The sequence below is a fragment of the Aspergillus karnatakaensis genome (genome assembly GCF_047715665.1).
Source record: "Aspergillus karnatakaensis strain CBS 102800 unplaced genomic scaffold BJY04scaffold_103, whole genome shotgun sequence".
In the NCBI taxonomy this organism is placed as follows: Eukaryota; Fungi; Ascomycota; class Eurotiomycetes; order Eurotiales; family Aspergillaceae; genus Aspergillus; species Aspergillus karnatakaensis.
This window is the reverse complement of record NW_027395815.1, coordinates 17,036-44,108: the sequence shown is the minus strand read 5'-3', so window position 1 is coordinate 44,108 and position 27,073 is coordinate 17,036. Positions and strand designations below refer to the sequence as shown.

Below are 27,073 nucleotides of genomic sequence, written 5' to 3'. Positions count from 1 at the left end.
TCTAGTCTGCTGTGTGTACCTGCGAGTAAGCTGCCTTCGTACTATTCCAGTAAAAGAACGAACTCTGTGTTTTATCATCGGGCATGGTTTAACCAGTGCAGGTGTCCATTATTCAATCTCAACTCGGATTCCAAGGATTGTAGTCATTATTTCTCGATCTCGCCTTGATGGTCTCGTTGAGGAGTCTGCAGAGAATGTCTGAGTCTCAATACAGTGACTGGGTTGAGCCAGCCTTGGTCACCATTTAGCACCGCTGCGTGAGAAAATAACTCGTCACATCCAACTCTCCGTCTTTCCTAAACAGGCAGCTTCGATATGACTGCAGCCCATCCCCTTCCTCCAATTTCTGTTCTTCCGCCACCTTTTCAAGCATCTGCAGGTGGTTCGCGCCGTAAGACCCGCGTCCCTGAGACTCTATCCAGCGGGTGACTCCCTGCGCGGACTTGAGATCATTCTGCCCGTAGTGGGTAAGCGGGATGTAGAATTTGATGTGCGGAATGTCAGCACCTGGTGCTATGTCGAAGTAGTAGAGATAGTAGACTGCTCGCCCGAGCGGTGATGCACCGGTCCCGAAACCGTGATAGACGGGGATATCGGCGTCGTCGGGGAAATTCTTAGGCAAGCCAGTGATGTCCGAGAGAAGGGCATGGAGGCTCTCAGATTGGGGCTCTAGACCTGGGATGCGGCCGCCGAGGGTCATGATTGCCCGCACTGAAGAGAAGGTAGTCTTGGGGATGCGGAAATAGAATTTCAGGCGCGAGGATCGCTTCCCGGTTGGGGAGCTGGTGCCCTTGTCGACGGCAAGGCCTGTTGGGACTAACGCCTTGCCTCTGGGGTTTGTTTTCAGGAAGTCATGAAGAATGTCTAGCGCCCTTGTGCCTGTTTCGCCGTTCTATGAAAGGGGTTGGCGGAGGGAAGAGTCCCATCGGTCCATCGGGAGAATCCTCTCCCCTGCTGGTCGGGGGAAGAAGTACGTTTTGAGCGTCATGCTGTCGTGGAGGTAGTCGTATCCAACCATTGCTGTTGTGGCGAGGGGGGCTCCAGACTTACTTGCTTGCCAGTACTTAGTCTCAGAATCGTAGCATGTTGACAGGAAATGATTCGTCCAGGTCAGATCGACAGGCATTCGATTGGCAAACGTATGTATCAGCTCCTTGGTGTGGAATTGGTTCAGCGGATTTAAGGCAGTCCTGCTGTGTGCACCAATAGGTTCAAATCCAATGCGGATATCTGGTTTGCTACTTTGATTCGTATCGTTCCACTTCCACGAGTAGATCGGGGGGACTCCGTTTCCTGTGATTATGTCCTTCCATGGTAGTGATTAATCCACAGCGGGCTTTTTTTCCTATGTAAGGGACCTATTTAGTGGCCAGTCAACTCGGCTGTCCCCACGGTTGAGCACGTACAGTCCAATGGTAGTGAATCAGCAAATATTCATACTGACGCTCTCTCGAGTATCCAGCCTCCTCGAACATGGTCGCCATTTGAGGACCAGTCAAGTCCCACCAGTAATTACTGTCGGCGTCTCGAGCAGGGAGCCATTGGGAAATTGAGTCTCAGACCAACCGTTCCTGACTTGCATTTTTCGCCCCGGTGACTGTAACCTGCACGGTTGTTAGACAATCTCTCAGTGTAGCAGGTGGTATATCCCTGTACCTTCTGTACACCGTTAGGTGACACCATCATGCTGGTCACTAAACCTGTGCTCAGAGTCGAGTGATCCTATTGACAATCGAACTCTGGGAACCAGGCACCATCTACTCATTTAAGAGCATTCCTCATGCCCTACAATCACCAAGGGAAGGCCAAAGCGAGTTGACCGACCCTACGTTCCACTCGATATTGAAACCAACAATACGGCATGAGGTCCCGAGACGATGGGACCTTCTCAGCACGAAAGATTTGGCGGGCGTTCCTTCTTCACTGACAAACGGCATCTGGTGCTCAAAGCATGGAGTATAGAGTTCGAATAACTGTATCTCGCAGCATCATCCCCGTAAGGCGCAGACCCTCCCTGATGGCGTCACGACATCCAATCGCCAAACGTGGTGTGGCGCTCCTAAAACCCCGACACGGCAGGGTCGGCATATATATGATTTGTTGTGAGTCGGAATCGCATGCTTGTGTAAACGCCACCGACTTCCAGGTGGAATGCACGGTCATCTTCACCATTCTCCGGCCCGATTTTGAATCTGGATAGGAGAGTTTTACCGCTGTGCTACCACGTTTTTCTCCTGTAGGGTCCAAGCGTTGTGGAGACGAAGCAGGGGCTTATGTGACGATGAACCGTTGGCTTGCGAGATCCAGCTGAAGACACTGTGAATGAGCGAGACTCTAGTCAGCTGAGAAAGATTGCACTTCGAGCAGTACTGGCCGCACGAGACAGCCCTATCCCCATCATAATCGCTCCTTCCCTCATCAATTCAAAGCTCAACGCGTGTCTTAACCCTTGGGGCCAAGGAGGAAGGTGCACCCTGTCGCCGTCAACCCCTGGTGTAGGAAGGAACGACCCCCCGTCTCCAGCTAAGCCAACCGTTTACTGCATGGCTGAGTTCCGACTTGGGGGTTGAACAGTCTGGAGAGTAATTATCTGTACCTGTCATCACACTCGCGCTGCTCCGGCTTCAATTCTACGAGTTTCGCGAGGTATGTCTGGCTTGCGCCTAGCAGTAACAGACAATTTGGCCTTGTTCGGCCCCTGCATCGTTCAAGCCTACTGCCGCCGTATAGTCGGTGCGACCTCTGAGCCACCATGTCGTTATCGGTCCCTGTATTTCTTCTTAACGGGGCACTCGAGTATTTCTGCGTGATAAATCTTGTTACAAAGGTCTACTCTTTGAGACTAGTAGCTGTAGGTAACTATTGATCACCTCATCAACGTGCGGTTTGCAGTTTGCTCATGCCCTACGCCCATATCTTACAGACACAAACATTAACGACACACCATACACATATGACTAGCCGACCTCACTCATAGAGCAAGTCTCAGGGGGTCGTCCAGGGGCAACGTGTAGCTTCTCAGCAGGCGGCTCAGACCAATGCGCCCTTAAGTGATTGGACTATTGCGTGTAGGTGTTATTCCTATATCTATTCAGCGTTCCGATGTTAGCAGAGGATGATATCGATACAGGCTAATTGCCGAAGACGATTTATCTAAAAATTGAGGCGCATATCCAAGGCCAGAACCGGACCTACATAGAAGCTCAAAGAGCCCGCAGTGGTGTTAACACCTGTAGATGGCCAACAGGATTACCCTGCAATTCAGGCACACTCGCCTGGTTCACTGTCTGGCTCGTTACTATCGATGATGAAGAGAGTAACTGCGGGCTTCCGCGGGTTCCGCCAGATAGATGACAAATTGAGTCGGTCTTTCGGGCTCCGCGGGCTGCCGTTTACGTATAAAAGAATGCCATCTGAGCTCTATTTGTATTCCAGATAAGCTAAGCTAGTCATGGCAAAGACAATGAGAGAAGCTATCGTCAACCCCGATACCACTGTCACTATTATTGAATCACCAATCCCTTGAGCCGGGCCCAGGAGATATCTTGATCAAAGTTGCCATTGCCGGTATGGCCTCGGCTTCCAGTTGCACTATTCCGCACAGAACTAAGATATGGTGTCATTCTAGGGACCAACCCGAAAGACTGGAAAGACCCTACATGGAGCGGCAAGGCATCTAACTCCGGCGACGACGCAGCCGGCATTATCGCAAGGCTCGGTGCTGGCGTCTTTGGCTTCTTCGTCGGCCAAAGGGTGGTTGCAATGCATGCCATGTGGACTCCCGGGGCCACCTTCGCTGAGTACGCCCTCGCACCACAACACCTCACCTTCCCTATTCCGGATACCGTCTCCTTCGCCGAAGCCGTGTACACCTCGGCTGTAGCGTTGTTCCATTCTCTCGAACTACCCGCCACCTGGGACCATGCCGGCCATCGAGCAACCGAGGACAGAAAGCAGAAGCATCCCTTGATCATCTACGGCGTCAGTAGTGCACTCGGCGCGTTTGGCATAAAGCTCGCGAAGGCGGCGAGTATTCATCCCGTTATTGCTGTCGGGAGCAAGAACAGCGAGTTCATATGAGGTTATTTACAGCCGGACCTTGGCGATCAGTTCGTTGACTACACCGCCTATCCAAGCGAGACGGATCTTGTAGGCGCTCTGAAGGATGCTATAAGGAAATCCAGCGCCGAGGGATTGATATGCCATGCATATGATTGCATATGGGAACCCAGGACTGCAGCGGTCCTCTCAAAAGCCATTGCCCGGGATCCAGATGTTTCTGGACGCCAACCTCGAGTGACTATTGGATTCGAAGATCTGGATGCTACAGAAGTCGACAAGCGTGTCCAGCTGGTTCTGGCGGATGTCTCTCTTGTCCAGGAGAAAAATAGAGGCGGCAAGCTGTTTGATCTTGTATGGGGACAGGCTTTTACGTGCGGGTTGGCGGACGGATGGCTCACTGCCCACCCGTATGAGATTGACCAAGAGGGCTTTGAAGGGTTATCTTCAGCTCTGAATGGATTAAAGGACGGGACCATACGGGGTAGAAAGACCCTAATCAGGGTGGACAGGTCTCTTTGAAATCGAAACTGTATCCCCCAGCCCAGCCTGCGTCATTTTCCGGATTTCGACGGGGAGTTTGGGAGGTGCTATAACAAACACTGTGGCGACTAAAAGTTAGACCTCATGATTCCCAAGGTTCAACTACCGACAGGGGCAATTTATGATTTCGAGTTAAGGCCGACAACGCTCACTCACTAGTGGCAGGATAGATATGATGGAAAGCAGTGGTTCACGCTGTTGGTTGCGCTTTCTCTAACGTTAATTTTTGGCCTTATCCAGAGCGTTGCGGGTATTCTCCAACTAAGACGTGATAACCTTAGGAGACCATGAAGGCTACTTTCTTTGCTTCTTTCAGCCTTTGGCTCAAAAATATTAGGCTATGGAAATTGCGGATTTGGTGACGAAGGACGGCAAGTCTGACGGAGTGACAGTGAGAACGAGGCTGAAGATTCCAAGTCCAATAACGATCATTCCCTACGCGCCATCGCGAGGCTGAAACTTCGATTTCAATTTCTCTCCACTAAAACTAAAGTGATATGCGCCAGAATTCGGATGGAACAGCAAGGATTTGAAGGTTTCCTCTCAATAATGTAGTCCACAGCAGTTCTCCAGTCCTTAAAAGAAAACTAGCCTTGCCGTCAACCCAGTGGTGTCGATAGCCGCCGTGTTTCAGCGGAACGTTTCGTGTTCAGCTGAGAAAGCCTCCTAGCCTGTCTCCTGAAGACTGAACACATGAAACTGATGTAATGGCTCTCACTTGGAGCTTATTTGGCATAAGGCTGGCGCTAAGATCGAGGTTCGATATCAAATGAGACCAGGTCATCCGATCAGGGGCAATTTAATAAAAAATCATTCACTCTGGGCCAGTCCCTTGAAGGTTTGAGGTCTGATATAGGGCGCTGAATCAGTGCATCACGGCAGTAATAATGTCAGTTCATCCTGGGCCAGTTCCTTAACGCCAAGCGAGGAGCTATGAAGCAGATCAGGGAAGAGTGAACCCCATCTAGGCGCCTATTCTAAGGTTCTGCGTCAGTAGACCTGATTATAAAATCATTCAGACCCACATCGCTCTAGAGCAAGTTTGTACTATACTGACTAGCCTCTTTTCCTTTTACAACATGGCGTCTTACCCGCGTGTTTATCTACTCCTACTGCTTGCCGTCTCTGTTCTTGCCCAGAACAACACCTCTGAACCTGATACAGAGATGGTTGGATGGGTCTCGCGCGAACCCAAGAGAAGCACAGCGGAAATACTATGGGGCTGCTTCAGTGTCTTCCTTGTCTGCTCCTGGAATTGCGTTCATTTGAACCTTCCGTCGGTCAATGAGAGCGAGGCAGGATGGAAAAAAACCTTGGGTGGAAAGTTACCTTACTGGCCCACCTTCAGGTACAGAAGGCTCTTCCGTCGACGACTCGGATGGATGATCTCCATATTTGTGGCACCGGAATTCGGTGTAGCTATGGCGGTGCAAGACTTTTTAGCCGCCCGGCACCTTGAAAAAAGGCTCCGTTCTCCGGTATTTACAATGAGCCATGCGTTTTACGCCTGCATGGGTGGGTTTGATATAGAGATTTGGACAACAGACTCGACTGGTGTGTTTCGACGGGAGTGCTATTTCTTGGATCCGGAATCTCTAGGTGTGTGGCCACTCATTCCGTCCGACGCCTGCTGCGTCCGCATTCTGATCTCCTTTAAGATATTCTCGAGGAGCTGGAATTGTTTCAAGATAGCGCAGCACCGGGGGCCCAGCAACAATATTTTCCTGTACTCGCCGAGGCAGATATTCAGACCCAGTCGCGCTCGGACCATTTCACCAAGGCCTTTGCTCTGCTCCAGTGCACCTGGTTGGTAGCTCAAAGTCTATCCCGCGTAGCCCATGGCCTACCCTTGACACATCTGGAGCTTTCAACCCTTGCCTTCATCCCGTGCGCTCTTGCCATGCATGCGTTCTGGTGGAATAAGCCCTTCGACGCCCAACACGCGATCCCCCTCCTATGCCTCGATCAGTCCAAAGCAGCAATAATTAGAACATCACTCCCCGTACGAAGGCCCAACACACGTGTTCCCGAATTGAGAAACGATGCATCCGACTTCTTCGATCCCTTGGAATTCAAGCAGCTGTCATCGCCTTCAGTTCTCCTCTCTCTGGCATTCTACGTTACAGCAATTGCCTTCTCCAGCGTGCATATGCTAGCCTGGAACTGGGAGTCTCCTTTGTCGCTTGTATGGAAGGTATTGAGCATCATCGCGATAGCTACGCCGGTTGCGGTTTTCATCTGCGTGCTCATCGCCAGGCCACTTTTATCGGACCGCAGTTTTGCAAAGATACATTATAATCATGTTCAGAATGGTCTTGGGGTCTGTGTGTTGCCTTTGTATTTTGCGTACGTTCTTAGCCGTTTCGGGATGTTTTCCATAATGATTATTGACTTGCAGTTTTTGCCTGCTGCTGTCTATCGCACCGTGCCTTGGTCCGATGTCTTTCCTCATTTTTCGTGATCTTCTCTTCTACAACACAACACATCTTTCTCTTGGGTTGTGGTCTCTGCTGGCGGATGGCCTTTCTCTTTCCGTTTCGGTAACTGTTCCATACTGTCGATAGCATACATACTTTCTTCTCTATCTCTAACTATTTCGACATCTACCGATGCATGTACCAAGAAATACTAGCCAGCACACTAAATCGGTGAAAAGCCTAGCTTTCCTACCTCTTTTCCAAGCTTTCACATAGTACTCGACCCACGTACTCCTCTTTTGTTATGATCTTAACCGAGCTGACCATCTCTGCGAGGCCTTTTGATAGAAGCCATGAGGGGAGATGTTCAAGTTGGGCGACCATCTATCTAGACATCTACTGTTCCCTTATGGCAAGGTTATCGTCAGGTACCTACGGTGCAACCTATAGAGTACGCTCGCTAGAAAACAGTGGCCTACTCGTCAAAGCGAGCGATATCGGTCCGTCACATTTAGAGGTTTAATTCCTGCTCGCGCTGGCTAATATTTAGAAGTACTAATGGAAGAGAAAAAGGACAAAGGCTTGGATTATACTAGCAGATACCCATGTATACTCTACCTATATATTAGGCTAGTTATAATAGAAAGTTTAATACATATATCGAATTAATTTATAAGTACCTTAGTATATTATAGATTGATCCTAGTCTAATATACTTTTATACCCCTTAGGAGGTCTAGAATACTAGTGATAAACTAATACTAGCTATATCTCAAGTATATAACTATCTTCCTCATCTTATATAGAAGGGAGAGCGATGATTGTCCCCCAGAGCTTTAAAGACTACTACTACTACTACCACTTGATTGAAACCTTTAATTGCCTCGTCAGGCGCCTACGGCACCTTCCTATATAGTGGGCCCGCTGGAATATCTCCCAGTCCTCCATTAGTGCCTTTTTTTGGCGCTGTGGCGTAGTGGTTATAGCGCGCGATACCGTTGCGTGACATGGCCCGGCCTTCTGCTCCTTATTCCTGTCTATGAACCTTATCTTATGACCCGACTCGTCCGCACCAACCCCGGCGGATATTCCTCTAGCGAATCGGACTCGAATGAAAGCATAGAAAGGGAAGGGTGGAGTAAGAAGCTACACCAGCTGAGTGGTAATGAGCTTGGTCGGTGAAATCAACCCAGAACTACGTTTGGGAAATTCTCTGCCAGCAGAGCTAGGCCAAGGCTAGGGTTAGCTTCTGGAATACAGGCCTATCAATTATTTCTGGGTATATCATGACTCTTAATTAACTACTCAATATGTTCATTAAGTCTTTCTCTGGATTTGTAACCTTGCGTGAAGGAAAACAAGACCAGAGTATGCTCGAACAGTGCCGGCTAAAGAACTGCAAGAGAGAGCCCGTGGCTCAAAGCTGCTACAGTTGAGTATTAAAAGAATCTAAGATCTGTTCAGAATGAGAACACGGCACGGCGCCAAAACCGCTAGTGGCTCGCTTTCTCCCGTTCAATTTGCATATCAAGGACTTTATCAAGCGGAGGTGGAGCATCCAGCCTCTCCATGAAGACCTCGACCATTCGTACACCCTTGCCTTTCAGCATCCGTTCGTCTGTGAGTGCGCTCTCAAGGTCAGCCCACGTGCGGACTTCCCATGTGTGAGCAGCGTAGTCGCCTTCTGTTGGCGCGCCGAAGAACTCCGGTCCTTTCAGGTACCGCCAAGGTGTGATATCATTGTAGGCCGCTTTGCGACCGTGAATGCACCGCTCAATGGTATATCCGTCGTTGTTAATTAGGAAGATTATAACGTTCAGTTTTCGGTGAATGATCGTGGCGAGTTCTTGGGCTGTTAGCTGGAAGCTTCCATCGCCGATGAAGAGGATTGAGCGGGCCTCGCCCTCGAGGAGGTTATAGTATTCGGAGCGCCCGACGAGATCGCGCTGTGCTAAGCTTGCACCAAGGGTCGCTGGAAGCATGTAGCCAATTGAGAGCCAAGTGACAGCCTTGAAGAGGCGGGTCTTTGGAGGAAGTCGAAACTCGTTTGCACCGTAAGCAGCGGTTCCAGTCTCTGCAAGGATGATGTCGCCTTCTTGGAAGAAGGAAGACAGACGGTGCCAGAACCCGCCCGCCTGCGTGACTAGATCGGTGCTTTGTACCTCTGGTGGAGTGACTGAGCTCGGATGAACAAGCTTAGGGTCGTACCTAGCGAGCTTCTCCATCTCGAGGTGTCCGATCAGCGATGGAAGGAAGTAGTTTGCGGCTAAATCACGAATGATCTCGTTACCAATCTGAACTGAGTAGGCGTTGATTGAAATTGCGACTTCAGGTTTGGGAATCGCCTGGAACAAGAAGGTGTTTGTGTTGCTGTAGTGAGGGCCAAAACAGAGAACAAGATCGCATGAATCGACAAACTCCTTGTGCTGAGGACTAAAGACGCCGTAGACATTAGGCAGCGTCTCATCGATCAAGCTCTTTCCGAATCCCGAAGTGAAAGTCGGCCATTCCGTAGACTTCACAATATGATCAACCTCGTCCATGATCCTCGCCGACCGTATCTCTCCATCCACCAGTATCATCGGCCTCTTCGCGCTGTATATCCTTTCCAGTATCGCTGTGAGGGCTCGGTCCTCGATCTTCGGTTGGCGCACAGGCAAAGGAATGGTTATTCTCGTTTCAAGCGCGGCTTTCGGCACGCGTAGGTCGACCATGTCCAGAGGGATGGCGATACGGACGGGGCGGCTGTGGAGGAGGCATTGCTGTAGGACGCGATCTATTTCCGACGGTGCAGAGCGGTGGTCCGTCAGGATTGCTTGGGCGACTGTGATGTGCTCTTGCATGCGATCGAACCTCTCGTATTCGCCATCGTTGAAGGTATGGTGGATTCTAGCTCGCGACTCTTGAGACTGACGGACGGGGGTACCGACGATGTGGACGACGGGGGCTCGTTCGGCGTAGGCACCAGCGATTGCGTTCACGGCGGACAGTTCGCCAACACCGAAGGTCGTCACGAGGGCGCCGATACCTTGAGAAGCAAGTTAGAGTTAGAATTCTAGTGAGCTAAGCAGGATAGCGAAAGAATAAAGGAGCATAAAACAAACCCTTGATCCTAGCGTAACCATCGGCGGCGTACCCCGCATTCAACTCATTGCAGTTGCCTATCCAGTGAAGGCGCGAGGGAGCAACATAGTCGAGCAGCTGAAGATTATAGTCACCCGGGAGACCAAAGATGGAGTCGACGCCAATCTGATGGAGGCGCTTGAAGAGATATTCAGCCAGGGTGGTGGTGTTGGTCTCCATTTTGGCGGTAGATGTCAGCGGTTGGAGACGTGAGGGGATTCCCCGGCCTTTTGTACTGCCTTGGCTGACTCAACCGACGATAGCCGACAACCACCCAATGTCACCCAATTACGAGATTCTGTCAGAGATGCATTGCAACTTTGTTTGATCCAAAGTTGAAATCAATTCCAGGCCTGTATGGAAAGGGCGCGCAGTGGAACTAGAGTGGCCTCTAAAGCGACAGGGCGAGGCCATATTAGAGATCGCTGATCAGCCCTGTCGAGGCGGAAGATTATTCCGTTGCGTCATACGCAGAAACGGCCAAGAACAAGGCAATAACAGTGGAGTACCTGTCGAACAATTCATTCTCCACCGGAAATGTCTTATCTCACTGCCTACATCTATGAATCAACATTGACAAGCCTGAAGCGTGCAGTTGGCTGTTCGGATGCAGCGCAAGCTGGTTACACCGAGGCCAGCAACAACAACTCGGTGTGGAACAATGGATGTCAACAATACTAGTAACATATCAATCGTCCTTCTCCCTTCCCTCAGCCATCTGGATGTCGACCCCAAACTCCCTCCAAGCGCGGCCAACATCCAGATCCAGCGTGCCCTTTTGCGATGGTAACAACACCTCGGCCCCATGCTCACCCTCGTCTCGCGAGTACACAACGTTATGTGTCTTTCCCAGTGTCAATTTGATTGCGCCTTCGATAAACCAGTCCGGTTTGTATTCTGCTTTGGCAGGATTTCCCTTGATCATCGACAGGATATTTGAGACCACGATCTCGGCCTGCATGAACCCTGCGCGTGCCATGAGGGGCCCCGGGTGAGCTGCGACATCGCCGAGGGCAAAGATGGGTGTTTCGTTTGCGGCCACAGAGGATGACGGCTGGTCTGGCGTGATGATCTGTAGCGTGGGGTGGACGAGAATTTGCGATGTCGATTTCGAGATCGACCCGGGACACATCGATGAGATAAGGGATGAGTTGGGGGTTTGGCCGGTACAGTTGATCTATTCGGCACCTCATAAGTACAGCCTTCTGGAAACGAATTTGGGGAACATACCACAAGATCATACTTCTCCTTCCTGCCATCTTTGAGCTCCAGAACTGCGTCTCTCGCCATACTTCCATGGCCAGGTATATCAGGCCGTTCATTAAGCAACACTTTAACCCCTAATCCTTCCAACGCCCCAAGAGCATATTTCCTCAACCGCGGTCCAAATCGACTCAAAACCTCACCCCTCGAATGAAAAAGAGTGACATCCTTCTCAGGAAAAAATTCCTTAACATCACTCGCCAACTCAACACCCACAGCCCCAGCCCCAACAACCGCAATTCTCGCACTATGCTTGATAACATCCTGCACGCCCCTCAGCTCCTCACACCCACCCTCTCTCTCCGTCGCAGCAAGTCTCACAGGAAGACTCGAGCTCGAACCCGTCGCAATAACCAGATACGTCCAGTCCACATCCATCCACCACCCATTTTGACCTTCAGCCTCAAGCTTTACCCTCCCCTTCTCAACCGCAACAACCTTCCCCTGAACCCTCTCGAGTATACCCTGCACAGCACCCTCCTCAACACCCGTATACGGAATAAACGCCTTCCCCTCTAAGCCGCTCACCACGGAAAATCGTGGAAAGGCAAAACAATAATTGAGGTGGCTGTTTTTCTCGATCCAGAGCACTCGATACCCACTTGGGAGGGTCTGGGTTAGCCGGCGGACGGTTTGTAGGCCGGCAAAGGAGCCGCCAATGACGAGGACTGTTTTGGGAGATGACGTTGTATTGTATGTGAGGTTGTGATGGACGGTGAGGAGGCGGTTGAAGGTCCCGCGGAGGAGGATGCGGAGGAAGAAGGGGAGGGATTTGCGGAGGAGGAGGAGGATGTCGGATATTGGAGGCATGCTGTAATGGCTCTTCTCAGGAAATGAAGTAGCAGAACCTTCAACTTCTAGAATGGGAAAAGGAATCACTTGAAAAGAACACCTGGGTAGGCCGAGGGGGGGTATTTATACTCAACAACCAATAGACGCGATCAGGTCGATCTAATCTTATCAATCAGCTAGAAATAGCACGTGCCGCAAGCTGCTCAAGACATTCAAGGGTTGAGTCAACGCAGCAGGGCAGCGACTCGCGTGACAGATTCCTCGTCAAATCCGTATCCGTTTCTGCTCTTCACTCGCTTACTATCGCCAAGCTGGGCTATTTCTACGAGCAGCCCGCTGTCCGACACCGCGGATTATCCACGGAGTTGACCAGCGGTGCGGAGATAGAGGAATTTCCCGAGTCCGCGACCGAGATATCTCCGAACTCGGGACTTGATTGCGCTAACCCTTTTGAGCCTGCTGCTGCCTGGGGCAGAATGCGCGACTGGTTTCAATTGCTACGCGTTCAACATTGCTCACCACCTCGTCGTTACATTTGCAGTAGAAGGAAACGAGCCCGGAAAGACGCAATTGACAGTCATGACAGCCCAAACTTGCAAGCCTTACTCGATCAGTCTTCGGCACACACTAACCCCCCTCGAACCTGCTCCTCTAGCCTCGCCGCGCGAGGTGCAGTCTATGTCCACCACACGTTCACCGAGTGTTGGACGCGTCTCCAGTGAGAGGAAGTTAAACCTGGACAATATATGTCTCGAAGGCTTGCTTCAAGGTCGTGATGCGATAGAGGGGCTGCCATTTACGCTTTGACGATTCGGCTCAGGATCGCGGGGTCGGATAAGATGGCTTTCATCCGAGGTTCGCCTGCTTTCAAATAAATAAGAGCTGCCTTTTACTACCGCTGATACAGCATTTCATCTGGCGCTGAATGCCTCAGCTATCACTCCAACTATCAGTATGTCTGATCTTCCAGGACTCCAAAACTACTTCAACCTCAGCGGCAAAACCGCCCTAGTGACCGGAGGTACGCCTGACTCTAACGCACCCCGCATACTCTGCATATTAATTCGGGTACAGGCTCGCGCGGTCTTGGCCTCCACATCGCAACAGCACTGCTCAGAGCCGGCGCGAAGACCGTCTTCATAACTGCCCGCAAGGAACCAGGAGTCACCCAGGCAGCTGCACAGTTAAACGCCCTTCCCGGAATCAAGGGTAAAGCGATCGGCATCGCGGGAAATGCATCGCAAACCGAGGAGATCCAGGCCCTTGTCGACAAGGTCAAACAGGTCGAACCAAAGCTCGATATCTTGATCGCGAATGCGGGAGCGACGTGGGGCGGACCCTTCGAATCGTCGCCCGACTGGGCGAGCCAGAAGGTTGTTGATCTGAATGTTCGGGGGGTCTTCAATCTCGTGCGACTGTGCGCTCCATCGCTCGTTTGATATGGTATTTACGGTGGAGCTGACAGACATCAGATTCGTTCCTCTTCTTCAAGCAGCCGGGACCCATTCGTCCCCCTCCCGCGTCGTCATCGTCAGTTCCGTCGCTGGCTCTAGTGTCCCCCATGTCGGGGAACATGGGACAATCATGTATTCCATCTCCAAGGCCGCTGCGACGCACCTCGCTCGGAATCTCGCTGTCGAGCTTGGACCGAAGAATATCACTGCCAATAGTCTGTCGCCGGGATTCTTTCCGTCGAAACTGGCTAGCGGGTTGATTGAGATTTTGGGAGGTGAGGAGGCTTTGAGTAAGGTTAATCCGAGACAGCGATTGGGAGTGCCGGATGATATTGGCGCGGCGGTGCTGTTTCTTGTTGGGCCGGGTGCGAATTATGTGTGAGTTCTCTGGTTTTTGACTTGAGAGTCAAAGGACACAAGCTGACGGTTGACTAGCAACGGGGTTGATTTGACGGTTGATGGAGGTGCTCGGTTGGCGAGGGGGAGGTTGTAGTATTATCGTCGCCAGGCATATCCGAGTAGCTTATCATGCCTACACTGCCTCCGTCTAAATAACAAAGCTAGAATGAGGGTCTTGTCCGAACCTTGGAACACGCGATGTTCCTCCGGAAAATCAACAGCCTTGGCGCCTGACTGTCAAGGCTCACAACCAGCTACTATCCACAACCAAGAAAGAATGTATAGCCATACCTAGCCCAATTGACACCAGATCCCAAGCTCCAGTTTAAATTCCATCCTCTTCTGCCCCTCCACCCAGACTCCCTCCGCAACCATTAACCCCTCTTCCGACTTGGCGCGTCCTATTCTTCCACCAGTCACATCCCCGCACCCGCATACGGAGTAGATATTAGGTACAACCCCCCCCCGCGCAAACTGTAGTGGCAGTTTCTCCCCAGCTCCATCCACCTAGACCGTCAATTGCAACAATAAACAGGAAAAATGTCTCTCGAACAACACACCCAATCCCTCCTCTCCTCCCTCTCCCAAGCCAACCTCGTCCCGGGCTCCGCACCCCTAATCCCCGATACATTCAAGCCCTCCACACAACTGAACATTGCCTTCGGCGACAAAGCAATCGAGCACGGGAACCTCTTCCGTGTTAGCGAGGTTAAGGCTGCGCCGAGTATCCAGTTTGACAAAGAGGTATGTGCCACCCGCCACCTTGGCACCCAACAATGAGCAATGAACTCAATTCATGAGGGAGGAGCGGAGTGGCTAAAAGATTATGATATGTATAGCCCAACGCCTCCGGGTCCCAAACATACACCCTCCTCCTCATCGACCCCGACGCGCCGACCCCCGACGACCCGAAATTCGCATACTGGCGCCACTGGGTCGTTTCCGGTCTGAAGGCTGGAGAGAAGGTCGAGAATGTGACTGCGTTGACGGAATATTTAGGGCCTGGGCCGAAGGATGAGTTCGTAGCCCTTTTTCTTTTAGACTTCGCCCTCTCTCTCTTTTTGATTCTTCCGTTGTCGATGAATGCTGACTGTTTTGATTGCAACAATAGCTCCCGCCCGCACCGCTACCTCCTTCTTCTCTTCCGCGAGCCTGAGGGGCTATCTCTGACGAAGGAGGATGTCGGCGGGGAGGAGTTTGTGCAGAGGCGCAGCTTTAAGGCTGCGGAGTGGGTGCAGGCGCATGGGTTGGAGCTTGTTGCTGTGAATTGGTTCTTGGGGGCTGGGGATGGATGGACGGAGTAGATTGTTGGTTTAGATGTAGATCGATGGCTTCTAGTAGAGAATCTAAGACCATTTTAGAATTACATCTTCTCGCGCCCTATGGCTTTGTCATGGGATTTAGATATAGTGGGGATAACGCGACGGGGTTATTGTTCGACGTGCAGGTCGGTGGTGAGTTTTATCCTCCGTCCTGGTATATTCGGGGTGGATATATATATCCATGTCGCGAAATTTAGAGCAGATCTGCTCGGAAGGACAGGGAGCTATTTAAGGCCAAGGGCTTTGTGATAGAACTGTTCATTATGGACTCACACAAAGCCTCAAGGACTACAAGCCATATCAATTGAATCATGTCTTGAAACATAGAGCTACTGTCTGTTGTTTTGTGGGAAGCGCAGGGAAACGCGACCAAAAGAATTCTAAATTAGATTGGCAAGGGATATAAAGCAAAGAAATAATCAGCATTACATCGACCAGCATCATTGGTCTAGTGGTAGAATTCATCGTTGCCATCGATGAGGCCCGTGTTCGATTCACGGATGATGCAAAGCAGTTTCTTTTTTGCTTGCCAGTTTCCTCGCCGGCAGCACAATCTATGCTCGAACAAGTTAGTTGCCGAGGATAGTCCACTATTTTTGGCCAAAGATTCCCCTGTTTGCTCGCCTTCGCTGGCATTGAAGTCATCTCGTCATGATCTCGATAATGGAGGGATTAGCCGATCTGGATCTGCCCCTCATACGCTTCCATCCCCTTCTGCTCTGCATCATTAATAATCTGCACATTGCTCGTGGAGACTATTGGGTGCTTGAGCCTCGCGTTTCTCGGTTTCATTGTCTGGGCGGATAACAAATCCGATTATGCGATCCGTGTACAATTCGTTCACTAATCACCATGCCTCGGGCCCGCTTCAATAGCCTCATTTTTTCTTTGTTTCTCAATGAGTATATATTCACCTCAGTAGCCCCATATCCTAGTAGTATCTCTCAGAAGCATAGTTTCCCCTACCACAAAAATGTCCCTCGTCCTCATCACGGGAGCCACAGGCTTCATTGGCTCAGAAACAGCCCTCCATGTCCTCAAAGCCGGATACAGACTCCGCTTTGTCGTCCGCCGCCCAGAGCAAACCGCCAAGTTACAAGAACGATATGCTGCATACGCAGACCAATTGGAATTCGCGATCGTCCCGGACCTAACAGCACCGGGGTGCTACGACGAGCCACTGAAGGGAGTCGACTACGTCCTGCATCTCGCCTCGCCACTCCCAGGGGGAAAGGAAACGAATCTCCTCCGCCCAGCTGTCAGCGGCACAGTCTCAATTCTGCACTCTGCGCTCAAGGTCTCTACCATCAAGAAGGTAGTCATCACGGCGTCGATTCTGTCATTGGTGCCCTTTGGGCAGAATTACGGCGAGGATGCTGTGATCAAGGGTATGCAATGATTCATCCCTAGTTAGAACCAACTGACTGAGTCGTTTCACAGAAACATTCGACGTCGGCAACGTAACAGAAGAACAAGCCGCCGCCGCACCACCGATGGGCCAATACCACGCTAGCAAGCTGGCCTCTTACAAAGCAACCATCGACTTTGTGCGCGAGCAGAAGCCCGCTTTCGACGTCGTCACTCTCCACCCGGTTCTGGTGTACGGCTTCAACCGCGCGCAGGAATCTGCTGAGCAGTTGGGCGGTACGAATGGGATGCTCTTCCAGGCGATCATGACGGGGAAGCCTATCGCTGGGCGGTTCCTGGGTGTGCATGTGGAGGATGTTGCGGCGGCGCATGTTAGGGTGCTGAATAACAAGGTCCAGGGGCAGCAGGCGTTTATCTTGGGTGCGCCGGCGAGGAGTTGGGAGGAGGTTGAGGCGTTTGTGAATGAGCGGTATCCAAAGTTACCGGTGAAGTTGGAGGAGAGGGATGGGAAGGGGTTGGTGATTGATACGTCGAAGGCGGAGAGGGAATTGGGATTGAGGTTTAAGGGGATGGAGGAGCAGGTGGGGGATTTGATTGATCAGCAGTTGGCTTTTAGGAAGTGAGTGGCTTGGTTGGTGTTAGGTTGTAACTTAAGGTTAAGTCAACTAATTAATTCCATGGCATTATTGATGTGAATTAGTATGCTCAGACCCTTTCCTCATGGCAGACAGCGTAGGGTTGCGAAGTTATACAGAACCTGGAAGAAGCAGCACCCCCGTTGATGTTCTACCATCCATACATCTCTGTTCCTTGTGGGTAGATACACCATTGTAAACATCTCTGCTATAGAAGGGGCCTATTCGAGAGTTGAATTAGGCAATGGGTACGAGAACGAGTAATCAGCTCTTGGCTGTCAGGTAGTAATGGAGTAGAGTCGGACTCGGCAAAAGCAGAACCCCAGATTCGTCAAGGGTTCTAGCAGTACGGGGATTTAGCGGGGGACTCTGCTCTTGGTAAACATGCATGTGCTGTCTAAACTCCTGCGCCTTGCAATAGTGACATTAACGCACGGTCGGGGTAATGAGTAGCGAGGTCTGGATACGTCTATATTGAGGCATATTCTGCTCGTCTTTGATCCCGCACCCCGCAACTAACCCCAGACGGTTCTAACGCCTCTGGTATTGCAGAAAGAGTCCGAGCGTATAGCTACATGATTTGTGGACATACTACCACTACCGGAGACCCGTACTGCAAGAGAACTCCGTCGCCATGCTCTATTCTGCATGGCATTCACCCGGGCCCTATCAATGAATAAGCCTGTTTGCTACCTCAGGAATATAGTGGCTGCGTATTCGCACAGCGGTACAAAGCCCACCGAGCATGGTGTAGCTAGAGACAGTTAAAGGCTATTTAAACCAGAGTCTATTGCCTTTCTAGCCCGGTAGGTTGTCTTCAGAGGAACCAAAGTCCGTAACTATACATCCGTAGCTGTGCTCGACCCAGCTCACACCAACGCTACCATGCGTCTCCTCCAAGGTCTCGGGTATGTCTGTCCTACGGTAGCGTCCAACAAATCAATGCAACCGGCCTCACCCTGTCTCACTAGCCAGCCACCGACTAACTCACCACAGCGCATCTGCCATCCTCACCCCTCTAGCCCTCACCCTGCTCCTCCCCTTCGCCGTCGCCGCCCCGGACTGCCTCCCCGCCACACCAAACGGACCCCTCCAAATCACACCTGACTGCACCGACCCGCTCTACTCAACGCCCCTCCTCACCAGCTCAACCGACGAGCCCTCCCCAATCCCCCACCGCAAGATATCCGGCTCCTTCAACGGCACAACCGTCGACTTCACCATCTACCTCCCGTCCCGGACCCAGCACCCGCATCCCACCCGCTTCTTCCAACTCGTCTACCCGCTCCAGAACTCCACAGCCGCGTACTCGACAATCGCCTTCGGCGCCGCCAGCGGCGCATACACCGTCACTGTTTCCGGGACGCTGGGCTACCGCGCCGACGCGGCGGTGGCGAAATTCTCGAAGCGGCTTGCGCGCGAGTATTATGGTATTGCTGATACGAGTGCGATATACGGGTATATCTATGGCGGCAGCGGCGGGTCGTTCCAGACGGTTGGCGCGATGGAGAATACAGCCGGTGTGTGGGATGGGGGCATTGCGTTGATCCAGGCGGTGCCGGTGTCGAATCCGAATAACTGGGCGGTTCGTGCGCTGGCGGGGTTGGTGTTGGATCGGAAGGCTGAGGGGGTGAGGGATGCGGTTGCGCCGGGGGGGAGTGGGGATCCGTTTAAGGGGTTGGAGGAGGTTGAGAGGGGTGTTTTGGAGGAGGCTACGGCGCTGGGAGTGCCGTTGGCTGCGTGGGAGGATTTCGATGCTGTTGCGCGCAATCGGACGGGGTTGTGGGGGACGTTGAGGGAGATGGTGGTTCCGACGGTTCGGCAGGCGGTGCCGGGGTTTGCGGATGATTTTTGGAGTACGAAAGGGTATCTGGGGACGGAGGAGTCCGGGCTTGGAGATGTTTTTAGGGGGTTGTTGGTGGAGTTTAATGCGACGGTTGAGGAGGTGAGGGTCGGCGAGGAGGGGGGTGTTCCTGTTGGGATTACGCTGGATTATGTTCCTGAGGACTCGCCTGCTGACTTGGAATTTACTGTCTTGCGTGGAGGTGAGGAGCTTGGTCTGTTCACGGGCTTGGTGGATAAAGATGACAGGACGGTCTATATCTACGGTGACAACAACGCAACCGTACTCGCCACCCTCGAGCCGGGAATCCAGCTCCAAGCAGATAACCGCTGGTACCTTGCCGTGCACAGCTTGCATCGACATCAGGTACCACCGTTGGAAGACGGGTACTACGGCTATGACTACCTGCGGAATGACGCTGGGGAGCCCCTTTATCCCCAGCTCGATGTCTTTCTTGCCCCCTCAATCTCGGAGGGCGCCAGCGGCGGAGGCAGACACACTGGAAATATTACGGGGAAACTTTTCGTTCTGGATAATCTGGCCGACTTCGATGCCTTCCCCTGGCATGCAGACTGGTATAAGAGCAGAGTCAAGGGCGCTTTGAGAGATCGCTTTGAGGACAACTACCGACTCTACTATAATGAGCACGCGGACCACTACATGGGTTCTGTGGAGCCAGCGCTGCAGACGAGACTTGTGGATTTTACGGGGCTCAACGAGCAGCTGTTGCGTGACTTGGCTGTCTGGGTTGAGGGGGACGTTTCACCTCCACAGGAGACTCGTTACCAGGTACAGAACGGACAGGTTGTGGTGCCATTGAGTGCATCAGATCGAGGCGGAATTCAGCCGATTGTCGAGCTTACAGTGGGTGGTGAAAATCGGACGGAGGTTAGTACCGGGGAAGCTGTCACTTTTGCACTCAGGACAGAGGTACCCCCAGGAACTGGTAAGGTTGTATCTATCGAGTGGGATTTCAATGGCACGGGCGAGTTTGTCGAGGCGGAATTTGGGAAGGCCAGTGTGACGGTTGAGACTGAAGTTCCGCATGTTTATGATGCGGCTGGGACTTACTTCGCTGCTGTGAGAGTGGCTTCTCAAAGGGATGGAGATGCTTCTACTCCGTTCGCGCGGGCACTCAATCTGGGTCGTGTGAGGGTCGTGGTGAATTGAACGCTGTCCATGTTTTCTTCTGACGGCGCTAGCTACGATGTATATAGCCTGTTGAGTATTGGTGCTGTAGCATATACGATTTCTATATATTGGACCGCATGAGAATTGAACTTGATAACCAAGCACAGGGCTTCTCCTTCCTGCTGCGGGGAACCCAGAGTATAGTGAAAGCGACTGAAAGTATCAGAGCAAGTACGCACTTCCTGAGTCAATACTCGTAAGATGATCTCATCGCAAATAGCCGTGCTGGTATCGAGAACACCCAGCAACACAACAGGGCTCCAGATCTGAGATTCCAAGTCGGTCCCAAGTCCAACCCCAGCCCAGCTGACTTGGCAGTACCTTCCCTCCAGTGAAAACGACGCCGAGCCCAATACGAAAAATCAAAAAATAATGAAATAGACTATAGCCAAGAAACTCTCTCTAGCCTGAAAGTGATGTTTTAGCCGGACACCCCCTCGGTTAACTAGACCCGAGGCCAACGGAGTCGCTGAATAGTCTTGCTCTAGACCTTGGTATCAGCTGCCATTTCGGGCTATCAACTTCGGGCTATCAACGGCCGACTCGGTATATCGTGTGATCTTAGGAGCATGATCGGACCTCGCGAGATGGAATACGAAGGCTGGAGAGCGTGCCCCCCGCAGCAGAGTCGCCACAAGCTGCGTGCTACTCTGGCGACTCCAACCGCACCCGGCTACTTGGGCCGGACTAGCTGTGTAGTGGAGAACTGGGGTGCACCCCGGGGTCTGATCTGGGGTCTTGGGCTGGACACAAAGCCGCATGCTCTGAATGATACGGTGGTGCGGTGCGGTGCAGTGCTATATAAGGCCTGTGGCGCTTTTTGGTTTTGAAATTCTCTCTCATGTGTATAATTTCATTAGATCCTTGATTCAAACAGTCCAACACCTCCTTATTATTCCTTTCACCTCGATTGACCATGGCTCCGGAGATTCAGCCGGAGAAGCCTACTGCTGTTGCCAGTGAACACCAAGAGACTGTTAACGATGAGCCTACCGCCGCGACCAAGGTTGGCGCCGAGGCGGCGGCTCGAGGTCAGGGTACGACAGGCTACGAAGGGCTGAGCGTCTGGGAGACAGTGATGATGTTCAAGATGAACGCGTTGATCTGTTTCATGGTGACCTTCAGCGCAGCCACGGATGGGTACCAGATTGGGTGCGTAATGGCCCTCTCGCTCCCTCCCCGGGAGCTCCGCTAATCTATCGCAGTATGATAGGAAATATTGTCGCGAATCCCGGATTTATCAAGAAGTTTGGAACAGACGTGAGCGAGAACGGGGAGGTCGCGCTTGCTTCCTCGGTGATGAGCACCTGGGCAGCGCTGGGTTCCCTCGGCCAGATCATCGGAATGACCACCTTGCCCTTTCTTTCAGACCGCTTCGGACGCAAGCCCGCCATGTACACCTTCTGGTTCATTCTCGCCCTGAGTATCATGACCGAGTGCGTTGCGCAAGACTGGCGGGGATGGCTTGCCGCGAAGATGGTTGGTGGAATCGGCGTCGGCTGCCTGCAGTCTACAATCCCCATCTACATCTCAGAAGTTGCACCTATCCGAGTCCGCGGGGCTTTCCTCATGTGCTATAGTCTGTGGTTTATCACAGGGCAGTTCTTTGCCCCTGTCGCTTTACAGGTTCTGTCCACCTCTGATCCAGAAAATTACCTTACTCCGATTTACACCCAGTGGTCCCAGATTGGCCTGATGTTGATCATCTACTTCTTTGTTCCAGAGTCGCCGGCCTGGTGCGCAAGTAAGGGTAAAGAGGCGAAGGCGAAGAAGGTGCTCAGTTTTATCTATAAGGGTGTCAAGGACTTCAACGCCGACCATCACTACCAGCTTCTCGTGATGAACATCGAGCACGAGCGCGCTGTGGCCGCGGAGCAGCGCAACGAGAAGTGGTACTCGATCTTCAAAGGCACAGATGGCATTCGGACTCTCGTCTCGCTTTGGACTCTTATGGCCCAATGCTTCATTGGCTTGGGTGTCTTTTTGAGTAACGCCAGCTACTTCTTTCAACAAGCTGGGTTGGAAGATCCGTTCCAAGTCACCTGTATTACCTCCGGCATCAATATCTTCTTCAGTTTCGTGGTTATCTACCTAGCGGATACAACAGGACGTCGCTGGTTAGCCTGTTCAGGAACAACGATATGCTGGGCAGCCAATGTAGCCGTCGGTATTCTGGGTGTCATTCCTCAGGGAAAAGCCACAAATTATCTCTTGGTTTTGTTTTCTTGTATCTGGAGTGAGTGCTTCCACTCCACAATGCCATGTTCAGGCAAGTTCTGTTATTAACAATTACTATAGACATCGGCCTCGTCGCCAACGGTGCAACCGGCTGGGGCTTCATCGGTGAAGTCTCTTCCCAGCGTCTCCGCCCATACACGGCCGGCTTCGCAGCAGCATCGACCTGCGTGATGGGCATTGGCATGGGCGTTTTAATCCCGTACATGCTCAACACCAACCAGTGGAACTGGGGCCTTAAGACCTGTTGGTTCTTTGCCGGCGTTGGCCTGCCGTTTACGATCGGCATGTGGTTTCTCATTCCGGAGACTGCGGGGTATGTTACTGTTCATTCTATTTTCACTTTTGCAGCTTGTACCTTCCTGTATTTCTTAGTGAGATTTACGCTAACTTCTTTGTGTAGGCGCTCGGCCGCTGAACTGGACGAGTTATTCGAACGCAAGATCAAGCCGTGGCGGTTCCATAAGACTACGACTATGACTCAGCGTCTAGTGGAGGCAAAGAACGTAGCCTGAATTAGCGAGTTTTCACTGAATCTAGGGGGGGAGTGGGGAATGGAAGACTCGGGAATCAGCGGTCGTCGGCTGATGTGGGTGTGGGGGGTGGGCGATTGATAAATGGGGGCTTGGGGAGGAATTATTCTGTGCATAGTGTAGATATGTACCTCGCCCACTTGAGGGTCCTGGCCTGGAGTGGAGTACGAATAAATATTCCTGTGGAAGCGCAAAATCAGGGATTGGCTAGCTGTCTTTGCTAGCTCTGCGTAGTAGCAACCCTAATGCCCCCTTGCTTGTCTGGCTCGATCAAGTCCTGAAACATCCCCCCTTTCCTTTCTCCATTACCAAACACCCCTGAGTCATGGCGGCACTTTATGTTATCCTTTGACTAACAGACTGCCCCGTAATTACTGAGCCGGCGATCATTCCCCCGGATCATGGTCATCAGTACTCCACAAAGGAGCTCGTTTCCGTCCCACAGTCCCTACTGTCTCCCGAGAGACCATATCCGGCCATCAGGCTAAAAGTATCTCTGGCAATGAGGGAAAGCTTGGAAAAAGCGAGCATCCCTCGGGTTGCTTTCATCCGAACCCCATTCGAAGCCCTCATGCAAGCCGCAGGCTCCAGAGACCTAAATGATGGTTGGAAAGTGAAATAGAGAGGCAATCCGACGCGCCTAGAGGCTGTGTGAATGCTGTATTCTATACCTCTTACCACAGCTAGTCGTCATGTCCACTCCTCAAATCGTGGACGTCCGCTTCGAGCACCATCCCCCCTGCAAACCTGCCCTGGGGGTGCACGACACGCAGCCGCGGATCTCGTGGCGCTTCGCCGATGTCAAGCAAAACTTCACGCAAACCGAGTATGAGATCGAGCTGACTCGATCTACACAGTCCAATAACGCAGATGTCACATCAACCCGCATAGCATCTGATGAATCCCACCTCGTCCCCTGGCCCCATCCCAACCGTCCTCTTATCGCCGGGGAGACAAGCTCCATCCGCGTCCGCGCCTGGGGAAAAGGCAATTCCGACCCTACTCCCTGGAGCAAACCTGCAGTACTCGAAACCGGGCTCCTAGAACGCGCGGACTGGAGCGCCAAGTTCATCTCTTCTCCATGGGCGGGAGAGAACCTCGACAAGCCCCAGCCAGAAGATCTCTTCCGACGGGAGTTTGCCTTACCATTCAAGGCGGTATCTGCGCGGCTGTACATCACTGCACTTGGCGTTTACGAAGCCGAACTGAACGGGAAGCGCGTCGGCGACTACTTTCTCGCGCCGGGGTGGACGTCTTACCATGACCGGCTGCATTACCAGACCTACGACGTGAACGATCTCTTGAACACGAGCACTGGGGACAATTGCCTCGGGATTCGAGTAGCGGAGGGCTGGTATAAAGGGCGGATGGGCTTCGGGGGGCGTCGGAACCACTACGGGGAGCGGACTGCCGCGCTCGCGCAGCTGGATGTCAGGAGTGAAGATGGGAGGACTCATACGGTTGGGACGGATGGAAGCTGGAGCGTGGCTCGGGGGCCGGCTCAGCAGGGTGAGATTTACGATGGAGAGGTGTATGATGCCCGTGTGGAGATTGAGGGGTGGTCTAGGACTGGGCTGGAATTGGATGACAGGTGGAAGAGTGTCGACGTGCTGCCGCCGCTTCCAGCGCAGACGAGCCTGGTTTCGGGGAATAAGCCACCTGCGCGGCGTCTTGAGACGATAAAACCGGTGCAGACCATTCGCACTCCCTCGGGGAAGATGGTTCTGGATTTCGGGCAGAATCTTGTTGGTGTCCTGCGTGTTGGTAGGGTGAGGGCTCCAGCGGGCCATGAGCTGAGATTACAGCATGCTGAAGTGCTTGAGAATGGAGAGCTGGGCCTGCGGCCTCTTCGTGACTGCAAAGCCCGCGATATCTATACCTTCAGGGGAGATGTTGAAGGCGAAGCGTACGAGCCCCGGTTTACCTTTCATGGCTTTCGGTATGCGCAGGTTGATGGGTGGCCATCTCTAGAGGACCCGACGCAGCATATCGAGGCAGTGGTCTGTCACACAGTTATGGAAGAGGCAGGGACATTTGCATGTTCAGACTTGAAGGTCAACCAGCTGTTCTCCAACACAAAATGGAGTATGCGTGGCAACTTTCTGTCTATTCCGACCGACTGCCCTCAGCGCGATGAGCGGCTAGGCTGGACTGGTGATTTAGCATTATTCGGACCTACCGCCACGCTTATCTACCAGTGCTTCGGGATCATTAAGGACTGGCTACATGATCTGGCGTATGAGCAGGGTCAGCAGGGGGGCATACCGCCAATGGTGGTTCCAGATGTTCTTCAGGGATGGAAAACATGGGGCGATGCAACACCGTGCGCTGTGTGGCAGGATGTTGCTGTTCTCGCCCCGTGGGCGCTCTGGGAGGAGACAAAGGACATTTCAATTCTAGAGCAGCAGTATGAGTCAATGGGCTCATGGCTCCGCGCGATTCCGAGAAATAAAGACCGTCTTACCCATCTTTGGGACTTAAAGCGGTTTCAGCTGGCTGTGAGTATCTTCTTCCTCCCTTGCGCGAGTGGAATACGTGCTAAGGTATTATCTAGGATTGGCTTGACCCCAACGCACCCCCAGACGATCCCCAGAAAGCTGTGACCGATCCAGTTTTGGTTGCCAACGCCTTTCTAGTCCGCTGCCTTGCTGTGATGGCTGAGGTTGCGTCAATTCTTGACAGAAAGACCGACATAGGCTATTTCCGGATTGAATACGAAAAATCCCGTGCAGAGTTCGTCGAAGAATATGTCAGCCCTAGCGGCCGCATTATCTCAGACAGCCAAACCGCCTACGCTCTTGCCATCTGCTTCAGCCTCCTCACCCCCGCACAAACCGCAATTGCCGGTAATCGCCTGGCTGAAGTCGTGAAGGCCAACCAGTATAAGATCGGAACGGGATTCGCAGGAACGCCCTTCGTATGCGAGGCTCTAGCAGAGACAGGCCACGAAGAGACAGCATATAAAATGCTTCTTAATGAGACCTGTCCATCTTGGCTGTATCCAATCTCAATGGGCGCAACAACAATCTGGGAGAGGTGGGATAGTATGAAACCTGATGGGTCAATCAATGGCGGCGAGATGACTTCTTTTAACCACTACGCGTTTGGTGCTGTCTCGAAATTTCTCATCGAGCGGCTGGCAGGCCTGCAGCGAGTTGGTCCTGGTTGGAAACACTCTAAGATAGCGCCTTTGCTGGGTGGTGGGTTTACGTCGGCGAGTGCCAGCCACGTTACCCCTTATGGGCTTGTTTCTTGTCAGTGGGACTTGTCGGGAGAGACTGTGGAATCTGGTTTGCAGAAGCTGAGCTTGGAAGTTGTTGTTCCGCCGACAACTACAATGGAGGTAGAACTTCCAACTGTGGGGGGAACTGAGATACATAGGGTTGGCTCTGGGACGTGGTCGTTTGCGAGTGTTGTTAGGAATGACTAAGTGGCGTAGGCTGTATTAGACAAGACACTTAAAGGTGTCTCGCGATGAGCGCGAGACTGGCTCTACACTGACTCTGGTAGCAATAACTATGGCCCAATAACATCCTCAGAGCTTCGATATGTCGTCCATGTTCAGTGGCTATGGCCATCTATGTGACATTGGTAATCGAAGCACAACCTCAAAGCCTTCCACACAGTCAGTCTACTAAACTCACTGCGGCATCACGCACCCTCTTCACATCGCACACTCATATCCCTCTCTTTCCCAATCTTTCCCGGAGTGCTAGAGCCTGACACCCCATTCATAGCTTGGAGCACTGACCTACTGTTGAACCACGGCTCACAAAGCCAGTACACCTGGATGACTTTCTGCACAGTGTTTCAGGATTCATCCTACATCTGCAGACCCTCCGCACATACAATTTCCCTGATATCACCCATTAAGCCAGAAGCCGGGCGAAAAGGCA

At 52.2% G+C, this 27,073-nt stretch overlaps 11 protein-coding genes and 1 non-coding gene across 12 annotated transcripts; 9 read left to right on the top strand and 3 right to left on the bottom strand.

Annotated features, from left to right (window-relative positions):
• Nucleotides 1–244: 244 nt before the first annotated feature.
• On the bottom strand, nt 245–1,484 carry BJY04DRAFT_225836 (aromatic prenyltransferase; the record flags this gene model as incomplete). The annotated part of the gene is made up of 3 exons (XM_073718279.1): nt 245–872; nt 975–1,306; nt 1,407–1,484. The coding sequence occupies 3 exons, from the start codon at nt 1,482–1,484 to the stop codon at nt 245–247; spliced, it is 1,038 nt and encodes a 345-aa protein (XP_073564404.1).
• A 1,979-nt stretch (nt 1,485–3,463) lies between these two features.
• On the top strand, nt 3,464–4,581 carry BJY04DRAFT_211967 (uncharacterized protein; the record flags this gene model as incomplete). The annotated part of the gene is made up of 4 exons (XM_073714475.1): nt 3,464–3,496; nt 3,528–3,567; nt 3,629–4,050; nt 4,093–4,581. 4 exons carry the CDS (start codon nt 3,464–3,466, stop codon nt 4,579–4,581), a joined length of 984 nt encoding a protein of 327 aa, XP_073564403.1.
• A 1,100-nt stretch (nt 4,582–5,681) lies between these two features.
• Nucleotides 5,682–7,063, top strand: BJY04DRAFT_225835 (uncharacterized protein; the record flags this gene model as incomplete). The annotated part of the gene is made up of 2 exons (XM_073718278.1): nt 5,682–6,156; nt 6,291–7,063. 2 exons carry the CDS (start codon nt 5,682–5,684, stop codon nt 7,061–7,063), a joined length of 1,248 nt encoding a protein of 415 aa, XP_073564402.1.
• A 1,122-nt stretch (nt 7,064–8,185) lies between these two features.
• Nucleotides 8,186–10,335, bottom strand: BJY04DRAFT_203577 (alpha-keto acid decarboxylase family protein). The gene is made up of 2 exons (XM_073713370.1): nt 10,124–10,335; nt 8,186–10,047 (listed from the first exon to the last, which is right to left on the bottom strand). The coding sequence occupies exons 1-2, from the start codon at nt 10,320–10,322 to the stop codon at nt 8,513–8,515; spliced, it is 1,734 nt and encodes a 577-aa protein (XP_073564401.1). The 5' UTR covers nt 10,323–10,335; the 3' UTR covers nt 8,186–8,512.
• Nucleotides 10,336–10,490: 155 nt separating this feature from the next.
• BJY04DRAFT_203576 (uncharacterized protein) lies at nt 10,491–12,457 on the bottom strand. The gene is made up of 2 exons (XM_073713369.1): nt 11,373–12,457; nt 10,491–11,319 (listed from the first exon to the last, which is right to left on the bottom strand). The coding sequence occupies exons 1-2, from the start codon at nt 12,213–12,215 to the stop codon at nt 10,831–10,833; spliced, it is 1,332 nt and encodes a 443-aa protein (XP_073564400.1). The 5' UTR covers nt 12,216–12,457; the 3' UTR covers nt 10,491–10,830.
• A 578-nt stretch (nt 12,458–13,035) lies between these two features.
• BJY04DRAFT_11803 (SDR family NAD(P)-dependent oxidoreductase) lies at nt 13,036–14,369 on the top strand. Its single transcript, XM_073708280.1, has 4 exons — nt 13,036–13,218; nt 13,272–13,614; nt 13,670–14,029; nt 14,087–14,369. Exons 1-4 carry the CDS (start codon nt 13,152–13,154, stop codon nt 14,142–14,144), a joined length of 828 nt encoding a protein of 275 aa, XP_073564399.1. The 5' UTR covers nt 13,036–13,151; the 3' UTR covers nt 14,145–14,369.
• A 221-nt stretch (nt 14,370–14,590) lies between these two features.
• Nucleotides 14,591–15,354, top strand: BJY04DRAFT_224869 (YbhB/YbcL family Raf kinase inhibitor-like protein; the record flags this gene model as incomplete). The annotated part of the gene is made up of 3 exons (XM_073718078.1): nt 14,591–14,794; nt 14,890–15,068; nt 15,162–15,354. The coding sequence occupies 3 exons, from the start codon at nt 14,591–14,593 to the stop codon at nt 15,352–15,354; spliced, it is 576 nt and encodes a 191-aa protein (XP_073564398.1).
• A 455-nt stretch (nt 15,355–15,809) lies between these two features.
• BJY04DRAFT_t160 lies at nt 15,810–15,880 on the top strand. The gene has a single exon. It is a non-coding gene; the product is annotated as a tRNA-Gly (tRNA).
• A 443-nt stretch (nt 15,881–16,323) lies between these two features.
• BJY04DRAFT_225833 (flavonol reductase) lies at nt 16,324–17,363 on the top strand (the record flags this gene model as incomplete). The annotated part of the gene is made up of 2 exons (XM_073718277.1): nt 16,324–16,760; nt 16,813–17,363. The coding sequence occupies exons 1-2, from the start codon at nt 16,346–16,348 to the stop codon at nt 17,361–17,363; spliced, it is 966 nt and encodes a 321-aa protein (XP_073564397.1). The 5' UTR covers nt 16,324–16,345.
• Nucleotides 17,364–18,260: 897 nt separating this feature from the next.
• Nucleotides 18,261–20,388, top strand: BJY04DRAFT_225832 (uncharacterized protein; the record flags this gene model as incomplete). The annotated part of the gene is made up of 2 exons (XM_073718276.1): nt 18,261–18,283; nt 18,372–20,388. The coding sequence occupies 2 exons, from the start codon at nt 18,261–18,263 to the stop codon at nt 20,386–20,388; spliced, it is 2,040 nt and encodes a 679-aa protein (XP_073564396.1).
• Nucleotides 20,389–21,325: 937 nt separating this feature from the next.
• On the top strand, nt 21,326–23,159 carry BJY04DRAFT_225831 (general substrate transporter; the record flags this gene model as incomplete). The annotated part of the gene is made up of 4 exons (XM_073718275.1): nt 21,326–21,561; nt 21,615–22,645; nt 22,708–22,960; nt 23,048–23,159. The coding sequence occupies 4 exons, from the start codon at nt 21,326–21,328 to the stop codon at nt 23,157–23,159; spliced, it is 1,632 nt and encodes a 543-aa protein (XP_073564395.1).
• A 710-nt stretch (nt 23,160–23,869) lies between these two features.
• BJY04DRAFT_225830 (bacterial alpha-L-rhamnosidase-domain-containing protein) lies at nt 23,870–26,607 on the top strand (the record flags this gene model as incomplete). The annotated part of the gene is made up of 2 exons (XM_073718274.1): nt 23,870–25,675; nt 25,732–26,607. The coding sequence occupies 2 exons, from the start codon at nt 23,870–23,872 to the stop codon at nt 26,605–26,607; spliced, it is 2,682 nt and encodes an 893-aa protein (XP_073564394.1).
• Nucleotides 26,608–27,073: the final 466 nt, after the last annotated feature.

Coding starts and splice junctions, on each gene's coding strand:
- BJY04DRAFT_203577 (XM_073713370.1), bottom strand. CDS start 10,322: ATGGAGACCAACACCACCACCCTGGCTGAATATCTCTTCAAGCGCCTC. Junction 10,048..10,123: donor TGGTTACGCTAGGATCAAGG/GTTTGTTTTATG, acceptor TTGCTTCTCAAG/GTATCGGCGCCCTCGTGACG.
- BJY04DRAFT_203576 (XM_073713369.1), bottom strand. CDS start 12,215: ATGCCTCCAATATCCGACATCCTCCTCCTCCTCCGCAAATCCCTCCCC. Junction 11,320..11,372: donor AGGAGAAGTATGATCTTGTG/GTATGTTCCCCA, acceptor GGTGCCGAATAG/ATCAACTGTACCGGCCAAAC.
- BJY04DRAFT_11803 (XM_073708280.1), top strand. CDS start 13,152: ATGTCTGATCTTCCAGGACTCCAAAACTACTTCAACCTCAGCGGCAAA. Junction 13,615..13,669: donor GTCTTCAATCTCGTGCGACT/GTGCGCTCCATC, acceptor GACAGACATCAG/ATTCGTTCCTCTTCTTCAAG. Junction 14,030..14,086: donor GGGCCGGGTGCGAATTATGT/GTGAGTTCTCTG, acceptor ACGGTTGACTAG/CAACGGGGTTGATTTGACGG.